We start from the raw sequence: 16550 nt of genomic DNA, 5'->3' as shown, positions 1-16550 counted from the left end.
GCTTGGCTACCAGATGCCATATTAGTACCGTATGTGACTAAATACCAAGAAATTCTTCTTTACATCCAAAACTATGACCAGAAACTGTTGTCAACGCAGATCAGTTTTTAATGCCCTCAAGAATTAACACAACTGTCTACATAAAAGTGGAACTATAAAAGGGACTCTTATTATCTGCAAGATATCTTATCCCTCTATCTGAACTGAACTGAAGTGCATTCTGAAAGTGACGTGCTGAAAGTGACATGCTTTGAAGGGTAAAACTAGGTACATGTATTTTCTTACTTGTTCAGATATGTGGTTATACAGTGTATATGTATGGCCATGTAAAGAAGCCCTATTGATGTCTAGTATACAGAACAATTATCCTTCAATTTCACCCCAGACTTACCGAGCTCTGATTTATACAATCTTATAGATGTTGACAAGAAAAGAGAATGGTATCAATGACACAACAAAGATCACAGGATATATTTTACAACTTTATTTCAAATATTGCCAAAAAAAACCCATGAAAATGAAGACATTCACTTTTCTGTTGGAACACACAAGTTCATAATTGAAGTGTTGTAGGTTGTGTAAAATGAACTGATCCACTGGACATGTAATGTAAAGCACTTACAAGGTTCTTTCTGATTGGTTGTACACTAAGAAGAGTCACATGCATCCTGATTGGATGTTCATATGAAGTGGTTACAAGGTTCATCCTGATTGGATGTTGAACAATGTCCTCTATTGTCTGTATTTTATTTAGTGTTTATTGAACCACAGTCCTCCGACAACCCATTGCTATGATACAACCTGTTGATATGATACAACCCATTGGTACAGTTTGGTTGTGTCTAACGAAACATTGTAATTGCTTCAACTGGACAATGATTACAAATCATAAAGGTGTTGGCAAGAACTGATATTTTTAGGAAGTAGACAGGCTTCAAACTCACACCACTCTATTTGTATAACATAGAATAAATCTGAGACAGTGAAATACAATCACTTTGGAAGAGTTAATCAGAAGTGATTGTGATATTTACTATGGACATCAATCACAATATAGTGATAATGTCTCTGAAAGGAGAAATCCTGATGATACATCAGAAATATTCACTCAATAGAACAATGTGTTCTTATTAATATAGAGACCATAGTGTCAAGACAAGCTGAAAAGCACACACTAACATAAACCCATAGTTTGGAATTCTTATAATGTTGTAACCATAGATGTGTACAGAAATTCTCTCTGTTTATGAATATTTATGGTTTTATCAAATACAAAATTGTCACTAAGTCATGTTTCCTTTAGTTACACCACACTACCTGACAAAGTGTTTAATATGATGGAAGAATGACTGATCTGAAGACAAAAGGCAAGTCCATATTTGTAACATGTTATCTCCATTCTCATACCATACATCAATTATCTCTAGTAATATTGTCATTTCTGAAATGTTGTTCAATTCAATACAACAATGTTGTGTATGTTTCAAATGTTCCCATCGCTTTTTTTTAATGAACATATTTTCCCAGATGAATGTATCCACCAATTTCAAAGGATAAAATACTTTATATTTTACAAACCAAAATGCATGCAGTATTCAAAAGTTCCCAAAATATGTTTGATTTTGAACCATAGCACACAAACTGCCAGGATAGTTCACCTTGTGTTAAAACTTTTTGGTCAGCCTCACTCTGGTTAAACTATTATGGGATGTCCTTGGTGGAGAGTTCATTTTAGATCAAAGGTTTGGTCACCCTCACCCTGCACTGGTACAGCATTATACTGGATGAGTTGTTTATCTGGGGTCAAAGTTCATGTCACCCTCGCCATACCCCTGGTAAAGCACTATGGGATGTATTGGATGGGTGTTTTATCTTTGGTCAAAGTTTAGATAATCCTCACCCTGGGTACTGTATTATGGGATGTATTGAATGAGTGGCTTATCTGGGGTCAAAGGTAGGATCAGCTTCACCATACCCTCTGTAAAGCATTATGGGATGTACTGGTAGGGGAGTCCTAGGACATCGTTTCTCTATATCCTTGATGTTCTTTAGTATAGTAACACAACCATGCCAGTAGACAGGACTAGGAATAGGTGAATCTGTTAAAACCATCCACTGGTCAGTTGATGGATCATAACACTCTACAGTACTTGATGTTCTATTAGTCACTGAGTCACCTCCTGTCAAGTAAATATTACCTGAAAAAACAAAAGGCTCAAATTTGTATAAAACATACCACACATTCAAGAAATGATGAAATAATGATCCCAGATGTTTGCTAACAATGTAACAGTTTGTACCAACAGTCAAGTTCTATTTCAAGTTAAAAGAACACAACATTTCGTGATCATCTGGCTTATCAGGTGCACACACAACTTGTATTAGAACCAAGAATTAGAGTTCTACTACCTGATATCACTAGACTTGTAAACTAACACATATCAGTACACAAAGTTACACTGGTAGTGAATATACCATACACCAGTTATCATAAAGACAAAAGATTGTGTAGTTTGGCCACTTGGAGTGCTGTTCAGCCTTTGGACCATGGTAAACATCACAACTTTTTTTTTTTTTCTTTTTTTTTAAAATAATTTTTGTGCTGGGAATTGCTCCCAGTGATTTTCTGTTATGCAGACACAGTCACACATAAACAAACAAACACAAATGCTACAGAGACCCATTCGGGTTTGGGACTACGTGACAGGGCTATGGTAAACATCACAACTTACCATTAAGTACTGTTGCACCAGGACAGAGATGCATTTCATGTGTTATGGCGACCTCTAGAGGTTTATCAGTAGTTGGGTCATACACGATGGTCGGTCTAGATGAACCACCAACAATGTAGATCAGATCATTGATCAAAACACTCTGGTAACCTAGCAACAGAATTGTAGTAAATTATTACAACTATCATCTCAGTAATTAACATATTAAAATTGAATTAAGAGTCACATTAATTGTAAGACATAATCTTTTAATAATGTACTGTATTAATATTAGGAATAAGTATTATGGTTCACTTTCACTCTTAAAAAAAAGACAAACTTTCGGGTATCTGAAAATTTTCCATACAAAATGCAGACATGCAGACATGCAGATAGACAGACAGACAGACAGACAGACAGACAGACAGACAGACAGACAGACAGAGAGAACACAATATGTAAATATTACCTTTTTTGTCTACTTTCAGTGTAGTAATTCTAGTCCAATCATGCGTGTCTATACTATAACATTGGATGGATGGATAACTCTCACTTGTACAGTCTTTGACTCCACCAATCACAAACAGCTTTCTATTCACAGATGTTGATGATGCACAAGAGACAGCCTCTTTCATTGGTTCTATCAGCTTCCATCTGTTTTCCTCAATACTGTAACATTCTACTTCTTTCAAAGCATGTTTACCATTGTAGCCCCCAGCAACAAAGATCTGACCATTCAGAGTTGCCGAAGTGTGTTGATACCTTGAAAAAAATGTCAATTCAGTGTTAAAATGTGTGTTGAGAATTACAACAAACAAGTGTCACATGTACACACATACCTAATACAGATGTGTCACATGTACACACATACCTAATACATACATGTGTCACATGTACACACATACCTAATACATATATGTGTCACATGTACACACATACCTAATACAGACATGTGTCACATGTACACACATACCTAATACAGATATGTGTCACATGTACACACATACCTAATACAGACGTGTCACATGTACACACATACCTAATACAGACATGTGTCACATGTACACACATACCTAATACAGATATGTGTCACATGTACACACATACCTAATACAGATATGTGTCACATGTACACACATACTTAATACAGACATGTGTCACATGTACACACATACCTAATACAGACATGTGTCACATGTACACACATACCTAATACAGATGTGTCACATGTACACACATACCTAATACAGATATGTCACATGTACACACATACCTAATACATACATGTGTCACATGTACTCACATACCTAATACAGATATGTGTCACATGTACACACATACCTAATACAGACATGTGTCACATGTACTCACATACCTAATACAGACATGTGTCACATGTACTCACATACCTAATACAGATATGTCACATGTACACACATACCTAATACAGATATGTCACATGTACACACATACCTAATACAGACATGTGTCACATGTACACACATACCTAATACAGATATGTGTCACATGTACACACATACCTAATACAGACACGTGTCACATGTACACACATACCTAATACAGACACGTGTCACATGTACACACATACCTAATACAGACACGTGTCACATGTACACACATACCTAATACAGATATGTGTCACATGTACACACATACCTAATACAGATGTGTCACATGTACACACATACCTAATACAGATGTGTCACATGTACACACATACCTAATACAGATATGTGTCACATGTACACACATACCTAGTAATACATACACAACTGTACCCAGTAATGCCTATAGCAATATTGCATTTATAGTTCAGTTGAACTAACAACAAACAAGACTTTTATATATGCAATGTTCATAAATAAAATTACATAATATGAATTACTTCACATAACTTGTTGATGTCAACTTTTACCACTTGTTAATGTTAATTCCCCTAAAGCTCTATGTACATGTACATTAGGACAAAAGTATGACTTCATACCTTGCTTTCTTAAGAGACTTGCATCCAATCCAAGTATCCTCTGCTGTCTTGTATATCCAGACTTGGTTAATAGCGCCCCCACGCTGTCCATCAAATCCACCTGTAACATAAATGTCATTTCTATATGCCACTGCACTATACATAGCCACATTGACAAGAGAGTAGGGGAGATCACATAGACTGGTCCATATCCTCTTCTGTGGTTCAAAACACAGCAATTCCAAGCTGAAGTTGAAAAATAATTAGTGTTATCGGGTGATTTAGACTACATGTATTAGTGTATGGTGACACCCTATTAATATAAACATGGATAAGGAGTAGTAGATACTTAGGTTTGTTTATTTTAGTTTCCTCCCTAGTTTATACAGTACCTTTGTTTTTGTTTTCTTTCTGTACCTGATATACTGGTCATATTTTCTCTAATTTTTAGTAATACAAATGTACATGTATATTGTAACTTTACTGCCAGTGCTGCTCCTGACATACTTAGTTAGTCCATGAAACAAAAGGGATGCAATAAATAAATAAATAAATAAATACATGCATGCATACACAGACAGACAGACCGACAGACTGACCAACAGACAGACAGACAGACAGACAGACAGACAGACAGACAGACACACACACACACACACACACACACACACACACACACACACACACACATATATTACCTCTGTCTGTTTCCACGGTTGGACTGGTTTGACCCACCGACAATGACCATGACTTCAACCAGTCCTGATGATGGCCTAGGTCGACACATTGCCCCTTGTGCAGGTCGTATTCCAGTTCTGAATTCCATGGCTTCTGTTAACAGTTCTTTACATTCTCTAGAGTTCCGTAACAAACCAGTCAGATCAGACTGTACCGTATCATTGAAGAATTTCTCAGATAAAAGTGGAAGACGAACCGTTCTGACAACTCTACAAAGATGTGGAATTCTGTTTTTAACATCCTGCATAACCCATTGTAATACAGCCTTGTAAACTTCCTCCTCATCTTTCACGTTAAGTTCATCTTTTGACGTATACCCGACTAAATCATCTGCCGATAAGTCAAAGAACTCTTCTTGTTGAATAATACGATTAAAATGCTGCAATATAAACAAGTTGACAGCTTCTCCAAGTCCAATACATGTATGCCTTTCTGCAAGCTGGTGAATTCCAAGACAGTTTGATACATCTAGCTGTGACTTTAGAAAATCTCCACAAGCATGCACCACTCTCTTATACTGTAAGAAGTCTGCTGTTACAAGCATATCCTGAGCATTCTTTGACGTGAAAACTATTTTACCTGTGTATGAGAAATCTAAAAGTTGCTTCATGCAGTCAGCTTGTACATTATGTAAGGTTACTCGCTGCTCATGACTTTCCCGCAAATCTGAAGAAAACATAGCTCTGAAGTACTGACTACTTCCAGCTAAAACAGCACGGTGACATGGAAACTCTTGACCCTCTACGAGTAGAATTGTATCAGTTATGTCACTTGACAGTCTCATTTCATTTAACGCTGATAAAAGATCTGATGCAAAGCTTTGATCACAATGTTCAAATGTGATCTCCTCTTCCTCATCTTCATCTGGATCTTGTCCACTGACATCATCACATACTGGTTGTCCAGTTTGTGGACCTCTACCTCCAGTTGCCATGGCAATGACCTGGATAAAAATTGTAAATTTTATCACGATTATAAAATAGACAATAGCATTTACAATTTCATTCTGTGAGAATGAATGTTTATGGACTACTCAAATTCTTGGAGGCAAATCCCAAATTTTTATCTGAGCATCAACATCGTCAGGGGTGTACTAAAATTTTAATAAATAACTCATCACAAACTCTTTGGCTATCAATTAAATAACTCATCACAAACTCTTTGGCTATCAATTAAATAACTCATCACATACTCTTTGGCTATCAATTAAGAGTAACACGAGGCATTGCATGTCAAACTGAAAACTTAGTGACTACCTTGGAATCACAAAAAAAAAATAATGACAAGAGCAATTTTTGTCAACATTTTGGAAATAAACACACAGAGAGACAATCATAGTATCAACTCCTCATGAAATTTGATATCAATAATGGGTGTGTTGTCACATGTCAGTCTTAAAGCCTACTTTCATCATGGTCACTCCAATTATATCACTTATATCTGAAATTGTTTACAAGTTGTTATTGTTATTGTATTTTTCTATATGTGTTTTTCCTGACTCAAATAATGTGGAGTTTTAAAAACTTATGCTACAATCATGCAATTATTCTTTCTAAAATACACATATGCATCAAATATTATCATTTTGAAATTGAAGGTACATCGTCTACCATACATTCGGGCTGAGTGAGGTCCACAGACACTTGTGACCAGTGATATGTGTGAGAGCCAATGCAAGAAGTAAGAATATCAATAACAAACACTTGGGTTCATTAGAAACCCGTAATATACAATAACGTTCAAATATCATTGGCAAAAAAATATCGTTATTAAAATCTAGTTCATTCTAAAATACACGTAAACACATCGCAATGCCTCATGATTTATGATAGAGTGACTTACAACATACAGTTGACGATAGTCCTGCTTCCATGACGGTGCACGAGTCTGTATTACTGACTTGACTCTAAACACCGTGCACGAGTCTGTATTACTGACTTGACTCTAAGCACAATTGTCAGAATCGAGTCCCGAATTCCTCCGTATGCAAGCAGGACTAAGTTGACGAGTGTCTGTGCAATCGTCTCACGATCGACGTTCTCCTGATCCTGTGCGATCGACGCGACGTCGACAAAATGATAACAGTCGTCCTTCACAGCGACGCAAACGTTTACACGTACGAGGTGTTATAGAGGAATAATCAATATACCTTAGATGAAGCGTTACTTACCTAAATCTGTATGTTTATGTTTACTTTTGAAGAATTTGTCAAACGATGAGGGCTCCGGTCGTTTCCATGATTCCGAATTTGACATATGACCCAGGTCTGACACCGTCTGACCTATTTACGCCCTCAAGTGACAAAATACAATGTTGCTTTTGTCTTTTTTCCCATTCGTTATATTTATACGTATGTAAAACAATTTAAATTTTAACAGAAAGTTGAAATATCGGAAAAGCAATGGAAAATCTTGATAGCGATGAAATATTTCAGAATTCTTTTCACATTCCAACCCCCAAAGGTACTCTTTTATTCGATAGTTATCGTTTTGTTTTTCAGTTCATATAATCATTTTATCAGTTTATTATTCTTTCTTTTTTTGGTTTTCTTTTCTCTCTTTGACCGTTTACAAATGATCTCTTAATCACAAGTTGCAGTACAAACATTGGAGAGCCAACGTCTTACTCTAGTCAATGATTGCAGAAATCTACAAATAATTTCTGTGAAAGCAAACTTGCGCCCCTATACACAATTATTGCTTTTCTTTCGTTTTCAGCGAATTGACCAATGTGTAAAGATGGCCGCCTCCATCAAAACAGCACTTCGATTCATTGGTAATGATGTACAATATTGTTCGTAAACTTTTAACATGATTGTGATAAATAGATCCCAATTCGTGAAGATTTCTTTTAGCGTTACTGTCCTGTGTATTCATTCAATTGTTATATTTCTCGTTTGCTTTCAGATATTGGAGTGAACTTTACAGGTATGTTGATCCGATAATTTAGTGTGATATACACCAAGACATTTATGTATTATATCTGCAAAATTACCCATGCCTTGATGCCTTCGGTCAGACAAAATGTCTAAATATTGTTAAGTTGTATAGATATTGCCTGCTTCTCAAATAAAAGTACAGCGGACTTTTCATCACAGTCGCTTCACTTACACTTATGGGCTGTGGGAATATTATTATTTTACATGTAATGATAAAACAGTCTTATTGCAATATTATATTGTCTAGCAAGTGTGTATACATGTATATATATATATATATATATATATATATATATATATATATATATACATATATGTATACATATATGTATACATATATATATATGTGTGTATACATGTATATATATATATATATATATATATATATACACTATATATATACTATATAATATATGATATATATATATATATATATATATATATATATATATATATATATATATATATATGTATGTATATATATGAATACCACTTGCCAGATGTGTTTCCAATTTACTGACAATAATATATTTGATATTACAGATCCTATGTTTCGTGGTGTTTATCATGGCACTAAAAGACACCAAGGTAGGAATCATTGGCCAATGACATGTTTGTAACTGAGCCCCTTAGTCAACAGATACACAATATTTGATGTGCACCAAAATGTATTTAGAGAAATAAATCTGAATCAACAGATCATTAGATCTGAAATACAAGGTTTAGCAATGGAGAGTATGTCATGGTGTTTTTTTATTTATTGGTTCCAAAAATTATTTCTTATCAATTTTACATCATATATATGAATGCCTGGGCTGTACACTGTGACTTAGGATATGATTCAGTGTGTGTAGATAGAACAGTTTAAGGATATTTCAATACAAATAAAACTAATTACCACCGGGAACTATACAATTGTAAATTTACCAAATGGAAGAAGTTTGTCTGCATATGTGTTCCTAAGTTATAATTCAAAAGTTTACTTCCCTGGTACTACATATACATGAATACTTACCATCTCTCACTTTTATTTTATTTTTACTTCCCTGGTACTACATATACATGAATACTTACCATCTCTCACTTTTATTTTATTTTTACTTCCCTGGTACTACATATACATGAATACTTACCATCTCTCACTTTTATTTTATTTTTTACTTCCCTGGTACTACATATACATGAATACTTACCATCTCTCACTTTTATTTTATTTTTTACTTCCCTGGTACTACATATACATGAATACTTACCATCTCTCACTTTTATTTTATTTTTTACTTCCCTGGTACTACATATATATGAATACTTACCATCTCTCACTTTTATTTTATTTCAGATGATTTTAGTGATGTTCTACAAAGGGCCTTTGACATTGGTGTTGAGAAGGTAATTGTCATTTACTAGATGAAAATTAGTCTGTAAGGTACGCCGTGACGGGGCGCCCTCAAACATCAGGCAACTGAGGAGGCCGGTGAGGGCGAAATGTCACGACGTATCTTACAGTCTAGATGAAAATATAAATGAAATGAAAGGGAAGTAAATGGAAGGGAAGCATTTTAGTACAAGACATTACCAACATTCATTGTACACATTCCTGTTAGTCTGACCTTTATAATTTTACATTTCCAATCACCCAATCTAAGTATTAAAAAAATTGGTTACCCTTATTTCAAAATCTGATTATTATATAGAATTCTGTCATTTGTTGAAAGTGTGTCACATGATAGTCACCTGACTGGGAGTGATAGTCACCCGACTGAGATATTGTAATTAATATTGGATACTCAGTCATATATTTGATGATTTCAAAACAGTTGGGAACTCTCGGTGATATGATTTATTTTCAATTTCAGATCTTTGTTACCGGGGGCAACCTGAAGGATAGTCAAGAAGCTTTAGAGATTGCTAAGACTGATGGTAATCTATCAAATGTTAATATAATTAAAGGAATTATATGTCATTTAAAGAATTATTGAAATTTGTGTTCATTTTATTTTTGAATTTATTTTGAATTAGTGAACCCTATTATAACTGATTCTTTATAATTATATACACATACAACACTCAGTGGATGATGTCACCACTCTGTAGTTGTAGGTTTGTACCAACAGTAAGAACTCAATTGATGGAAGGTTTGCAAACAGTATTATCGTAGATTAGAAATTGATACTGTAATCACTTCAAACTAGAATAAAAAAAACACATTCTTTTATTTCAACCAACTGCATTGTTATCATTAGTGAACAGAAGTGTCAATATCTCCTTATTACAGACAAGTTATACAGTACAGTTGGTTGATGTACATAAATAGATATATCTGATATATAAATAGATATATCAATATCTCCTTATTACAGACAAGTTATACAGTACAGTTGGTTGATGTACATAAATAGATATATCTGATATATAAATAGATATATCAATATCTCCTTATTACAGACAAGTTATACAGTACAGTTGGTTGATGTACATAAATAGATATATCTGACTATTGTCAATATCTCCTTATTACAGACAAGTTATACAGTACAGTTGGTTAATGTGCATAAATAGATATATCTGACTATTGTCAATATCTCCTTATTACAGACAAGTTGTACAGTACAGTTGGTTGATGTACATAAATAGATATATCTGACTATTGTCAATATCTCCTTATTACAGACAAGTTATACAGTACAGTTGGTTAATGTGCATAAATAGATATATCTGACTATTGTCAATATCTCCTTATTACAGACAAGTTGTACAGTACAGTTGGTTGATGTACATAAATAGATATATCTGACTATTGTCAATATCTCCTTATTACAGACAAGTTATACAGTACAGTTGGTTAATGTGCATAAATAGATATATCTGACTATTGTCAATATCTCCTTATTACAGACAGTACAGTTGGTTGATGTACATAAATTGATATATCTGACTATTGTCAATATCTCCTTATTACAGACAGTACAGTTGGTTGATGTACATAAATAGATATGTCTGACTATTGTCAATGTCTCCTTATTACAGACAAATTATACAGTACAGTTGGTTGTCACCCTACAAGATGTACAGAGTTTGATGAGAGTGGTGATGCTGACAAATATTTAAATGATTTAGTTCAACTAGTCAAAGATAACAAGGACAAAGTCATTGCCATTGGTGAATGTGGTTTAGGTAATAAACATCTTTTGGTTGTTGTTTTTGTTGTTGCTGTTATTGTTGTTGTTGTTTAGGTAATAAACATCTTTTGTTGTTTATTGAAAATACAGTCTTTCTGTTGTCAAAAGCCAGAATAATCCTTTTGTTCTTTCCTGAAAAGTGAGTTAGATTTGTGATTTCATTTTGAATAATTTTCTAACAGAAAATTTAAAGTTTTGATCTATGAAATATTTCTAATGATGTACATATTTTCATTTCATTCTATGTAAGAATGAAGGGACAGACTGGGTGTTAGGTTCAGTGTTTTTTGTTTAAGTTCTGAAGATGTTTAAGTACAAATATGGTAATGACACATTGCAATATTTATGTTTTCATTTTAAATTATCATTTTACAGATTATGACAGATTGAATTTTTGTCTGAAGGAAACACAACTCAAGTAAGTTTTGAATTATGAAAAATGAAAATTTTTCAGTGGTCAATTATGATGTCAACATTATATAGTTATCTCAGTAAAATAAGACTGCTTTTATTCCTGCCACTCATTTTTACCCTAGAATTATCTAATTCACAATGTAGGGTTTATGTTGATAAAAAAAACTGGACAGGGCACCAATATATGAATAGCCTGAGTGACTGACTTTTTGTTATTTTTTGTTTATTTTTGCTGTTTCAACAATAATGCAAACATTTGCTTGATATAGGTCAGATTGTCTTATCAGCCAAATTACCTGTCTGCTAGTCATTGATGATATTATAAACACAGGCTTGATGTCCATTTGTAAACAGTTCAAGCAAATAACCCAGATTTTCAATAGAATATAAAATTATGGGATACTGAGAGAGTTTGATTGCCAGATCATCATGCATGTTTTATCAAGTATAAAAACATTAAAAAGTTGAGAGAAAGAGAAAAACTTTGAAAAAGTGATAATTCAATTTACAGTCAATAGGCCTTTAAAGTGCATTGTTTTCTAATGCTGCCTCCTTCTATGGTCAGATCAGGACTTTAGGACAAACACGATTATGGGTAAAAATTCATTACATATGAATAATTTCTAGTTGACAGCCATACCTCGGTACTTATCAACAGTAAATGAATACAAAACAGTTTCAATCTTTGACTAGTTTCACTCCAAAGCAGACTTTTTTCAAGAAATTAGTTCTGCTTAATGAAATTTAAAATGATTCAAATATCTATTTGTTCTCTTGTTAGATATTTTGAAAAACAGTTCGAACTAGCTGACCAAACCAAGTTACCGATGTTTCTACACTGTAGGAACTCACATACAGACCTAATAGGTAGGCCAACCTCAACTTTTACTTAAAATATTTGTTTTGCAAAAAATACAGACTTTGGAAAATATTGTGTTTATAGGCATATCCATTCACTGTAACATAATGCTGAAGATAATCCCAAAAATTATGCCAAAACAGTCAGTATCATACAGGTACATTTCAACATTCATACCACAGTAACTGCTGCTCACAGTGCACCCCAAGAGGCTATATAGTGATATTCTTTTGTTTTTATTCATGTGTCGACATTTAGAGATATTGAAGAGGAATCAGGACAGATTTGTTGGAGGTGTGGTAAGTATGTTAATTTATCATTGAGTTTCTTTAGTGAAAAAAGCGAAAAATCTATAGGATTTGCCTGCTTATATATGACAGCAAATTCTTTATAATATTTCTAAATCATGTTAAATGTTCCTGTATGGATGATAAAACACAATATTATCATAGCTGAATTAAACTTTCAAACCAAAACCTGCCACAGAACACTCATATATTTTGATTGTCATTAATATGTATATAGGTTATGTTTTGTTTACATAGGTGCATACATTTGATGGTTCACAAGAGGTAGCTGATGCATTGGTTGAAATGGGTCTCTATCTTGGTATCAATGGATGGCAAGTCACTTTCCTTGTGGGTCAAAGGTTAAAGGTTGAAGGTCATAGCCAATATCTACCTGCTATGCTCAAATTTCTAATAAAACATTTATCTATACATAGAGCCTTTTCTCTATAATAAGAATTCCTTTTTAAGAGAAATTATTCTTGACTTCAGAAATGTTTTAAGGTAGTCTTGAAAATTAAATGCAAAAAGCATTTTGTTTCAGAATGAATTAATATTATGAAAGATATCAAGTATTTGATAGTGTATTCAGGTTTATTATATTTTTTGGATTTCTTATCATAAAAATAAAATCAAACATTATCAAAACCAACAAGAACTTGTCCAAATATTTACATTTCTCAAAGTTCAAGAACAATCTCGCAATTCAGTGAATAACTTTTATCCTTTTTTTTCCTCAACAGTTCTTTAAAAACCAAAGACAATATAGATGTGATGTGTACAATACCAAGTGAAAGGCTAATGATAGAAACAGGTAGGTATATATATACCTTTGGTTACTGTGTACAATATTAAGTGAAAGACTAATGATAGAAACAGGTAGGTAGATATATACCTTTGATTACTGTGTACAATACCAAGTGAAAGGCTAATGATAGAAACAGGTAGATAGATATATACCTTTGATTACTGTGTACAATACCAAGTGAAAGGCTAATGATAGAAACAGGTAGATAGATATATACCTTTGATTACTGTGTACAATACTAAGTGAAATGCTAATGATAGAAACAGGTAGGTAGATATATACCTTTGGTTACTGTGTACAATACCAAGTGAAAGGCTAATGATAGAAACAGGTAGGTAGATATATACCTTTGGTTACTGTGTACAATACTAAGTGAAAGGCTAATGATAGAAACAGGTAGGTAGATATATACCTTTGGTTACTGTGTACAATACCAAGTGAAAGGCTAATGATAGAAACAGGTAGATAGATATATACCTTTGGTTACTGTGTACAATACCAAGTGAAAGGCTAATGATAGAAACAGGTAGATAGATATATACCTTTGGTTACTGTGTACAATACCAAGTGAAAGGCTAATGATAGAAACAGGTAGATAGATATATACCTTTGGTTACTGTGTACAATACCAAGTGAAAGGCTAATGATAGAAACAGGTAGGTAGATATATACCTTTGGTTACTGTGTACAATACTAAGTGAAAGGCTAATGATAGAAACAGGTAGGTAGATATATACCTTTGGTTACTGTGTACAATACCAAGTGAAAGGCTAATGATAGAAACAGGTAGGTAGATATATACCTTTGGTTACTGTGTACAATACTAAGTGAACGGCTAATGATAGAAACAGGTAGGTAGATATATACCTTTGGTTACTGTGTACAATACTAAGTGAAAGGCTAATGATAGAAACAGGTAGGTAGATATATACCTTTGGTTACTGTGTACAATATTAAGTGAAAGGCTAATGATAGAAACAGGTAGATAGATATATACCTTTGGTTACATTGTTTTTTACCTAAAAGTACGCAAATGGATGACATGACACAACCTGACTAAACACATGGCACAGCACAATGCATCATGACATGACAAAACACGACACGACAAAACATGACACAACACAAGTCAATATCACACAACACGATCCAATATCACACAACACAACACAACACGATCCAATATCACACGACACAACACAATACCACACAACATGACCCAATATCACATGACATGACGTAAAACAACAACATGACATAACACACATATCATTCCCTTCTGATATTTCATAATCTTCTTCTTTCAGATGCTCCGTGGTGTGAGATAAGACCATCACATGCAGGTCATAAACATATCAAGACAACTTTCCAAGCCAAGAAGAAAGAAAAATGGCAAAGTGGATTTTGTGTCAAAAGTCGTAATGAACCATGTAATATTATGTAAGTTACGGACTATATCAGATTACTAGAAAAGATTTCACTTTTAGAGTAAGTTAAGGACTATATCAGATTACTAGAAAAGATTTCACTTTTAGAGTAAGTTAAGGACTATATCAGATTACTAGAAAAGATTTCACTTTTAGAGTAAGTTAAGGACTATATCATATTACTAGAAAAGATTTCACTTTTAGAGTAAGTTAAGGACTATATCAGATTACTAGAAAAGATTTCACTTTTAGAGTAAGTTAAGGACTATATCAGATTACTAGAAAAGATTTCACTTTTAGAGAAAGTTGTTAAGCACGGCACTTCATTTCTACTGAATATTAAAACAATATTGTAATAAAGGATTTTTGGTTTCACTTTTATATTTTTTTTATTAATAGAAAATATTAATTTGATATAGAAAAACTACTTTGTCAGTACACATTTGAATTTTGTTCTAAAAATCTTGTTTTATTTCCTTGACCCACGTCTATCATACTGTTCTAGATTCAATCACTTCTTGTTGCTTCATTTCCAGGCAAGTTCTAGAAGTGATGTCAGCTGCCAGGAATGAAGACATGTCAGAATTAGCTGGGATATTGTATGAAAACAGTCACAAGTTATTCTTTAGTCAGAGATGAGAGTAATTACAATGAAAAGAAATCAAGAAAATGGGTAAACAAAGGAGGTTTAAGAAATAAATCATGGTTGATAACAACTTTGTTGGTACTGAGTCAAAAATTCAAAGACAACAACTAAACCATTACTAACTTTGTTTAAACCTTTTTCAATTTCCAACACAACTACTTTCATCCTTTCACTAGTCCTTGGTGAAAGAATGAAATCATCAGATACAGTGTTCTAAACTGTTTATGTTGGAAATTAACAAGTTTATTCATAGACCCTCCACCCACTATGGTTTATTGTACATTAGTAATTGCTAACACCACAGTTTAACTTTAACATAGAAAAACAACAATACAATGTGAACACAAATAATTAGATATCACACTTAGTTTTCTATGTTGGTTGTGGACTTAACACACTCTAGGAATGTTTTGATAGGACAGACTTATCAACAATGTTAAGTCTACCCCATTTTGCAGTTTTATAAATTCACATTGTGAGTTATTATAATACTGCAAAATAACAAGATATCCAAGTCCTCGGTACAAGATATTCAAGTCCTTGGTACAAAATATTTGTC

At 33.5% G+C, this 16550-nt stretch overlaps 2 protein-coding genes across 2 annotated transcripts; one reads left to right on the top strand and one right to left on the bottom strand.

Moving 5' to 3' along the window:
- Positions 1-1571: 1571 nt before the first annotated feature.
- LOC144445976 (kelch-like protein 24) lies at positions 1572-7670 on the bottom strand. Its single transcript, XM_078135632.1, has 6 exons — positions 7604-7670; positions 5394-6376; positions 4717-4941; positions 3181-3473; positions 2733-2882; positions 1572-2198 (listed from the first exon to the last, which is right to left on the bottom strand). The coding sequence occupies exons 2-6, from the start codon at positions 6365-6367 to the stop codon at positions 1939-1941; spliced, it is 1902 nt and encodes a 633-aa protein (XP_077991758.1). The 5' UTR covers positions 6368-6376; positions 7604-7670; the 3' UTR covers positions 1572-1938.
- A 501-nt stretch (positions 7671-8171) lies between these two features.
- On the top strand, positions 8172-16025 carry LOC144445670 (deoxyribonuclease TATDN1-like). Its single transcript, XM_078135307.1, has 13 exons — positions 8172-8208; positions 8340-8360; positions 8915-8959; positions 9711-9760; positions 10228-10291; positions 11399-11545; positions 11926-11968; positions 12746-12831; positions 13082-13122; positions 13369-13445; positions 13854-13924; positions 15226-15358; positions 15882-16025. Exons 1-13 carry the CDS (start codon positions 8172-8174, stop codon positions 15982-15984), a joined length of 918 nt encoding a protein of 305 aa, XP_077991433.1. The 3' UTR covers positions 15985-16025.
- Positions 16026-16550: the final 525 nt, after the last annotated feature.

The sequence above is a fragment of the Glandiceps talaboti genome, chromosome 14 (assembly GCF_964340395.1).
Source record: "Glandiceps talaboti chromosome 14, keGlaTala1.1, whole genome shotgun sequence".
In the NCBI taxonomy this organism is placed as follows: domain Eukaryota; kingdom Metazoa; phylum Hemichordata; class Enteropneusta; family Spengelidae; genus Glandiceps; species Glandiceps talaboti.
The sequence above is the reverse complement of the archived record's forward strand: the minus strand, read 5'-3'. Positions and strand labels throughout refer to the sequence as shown.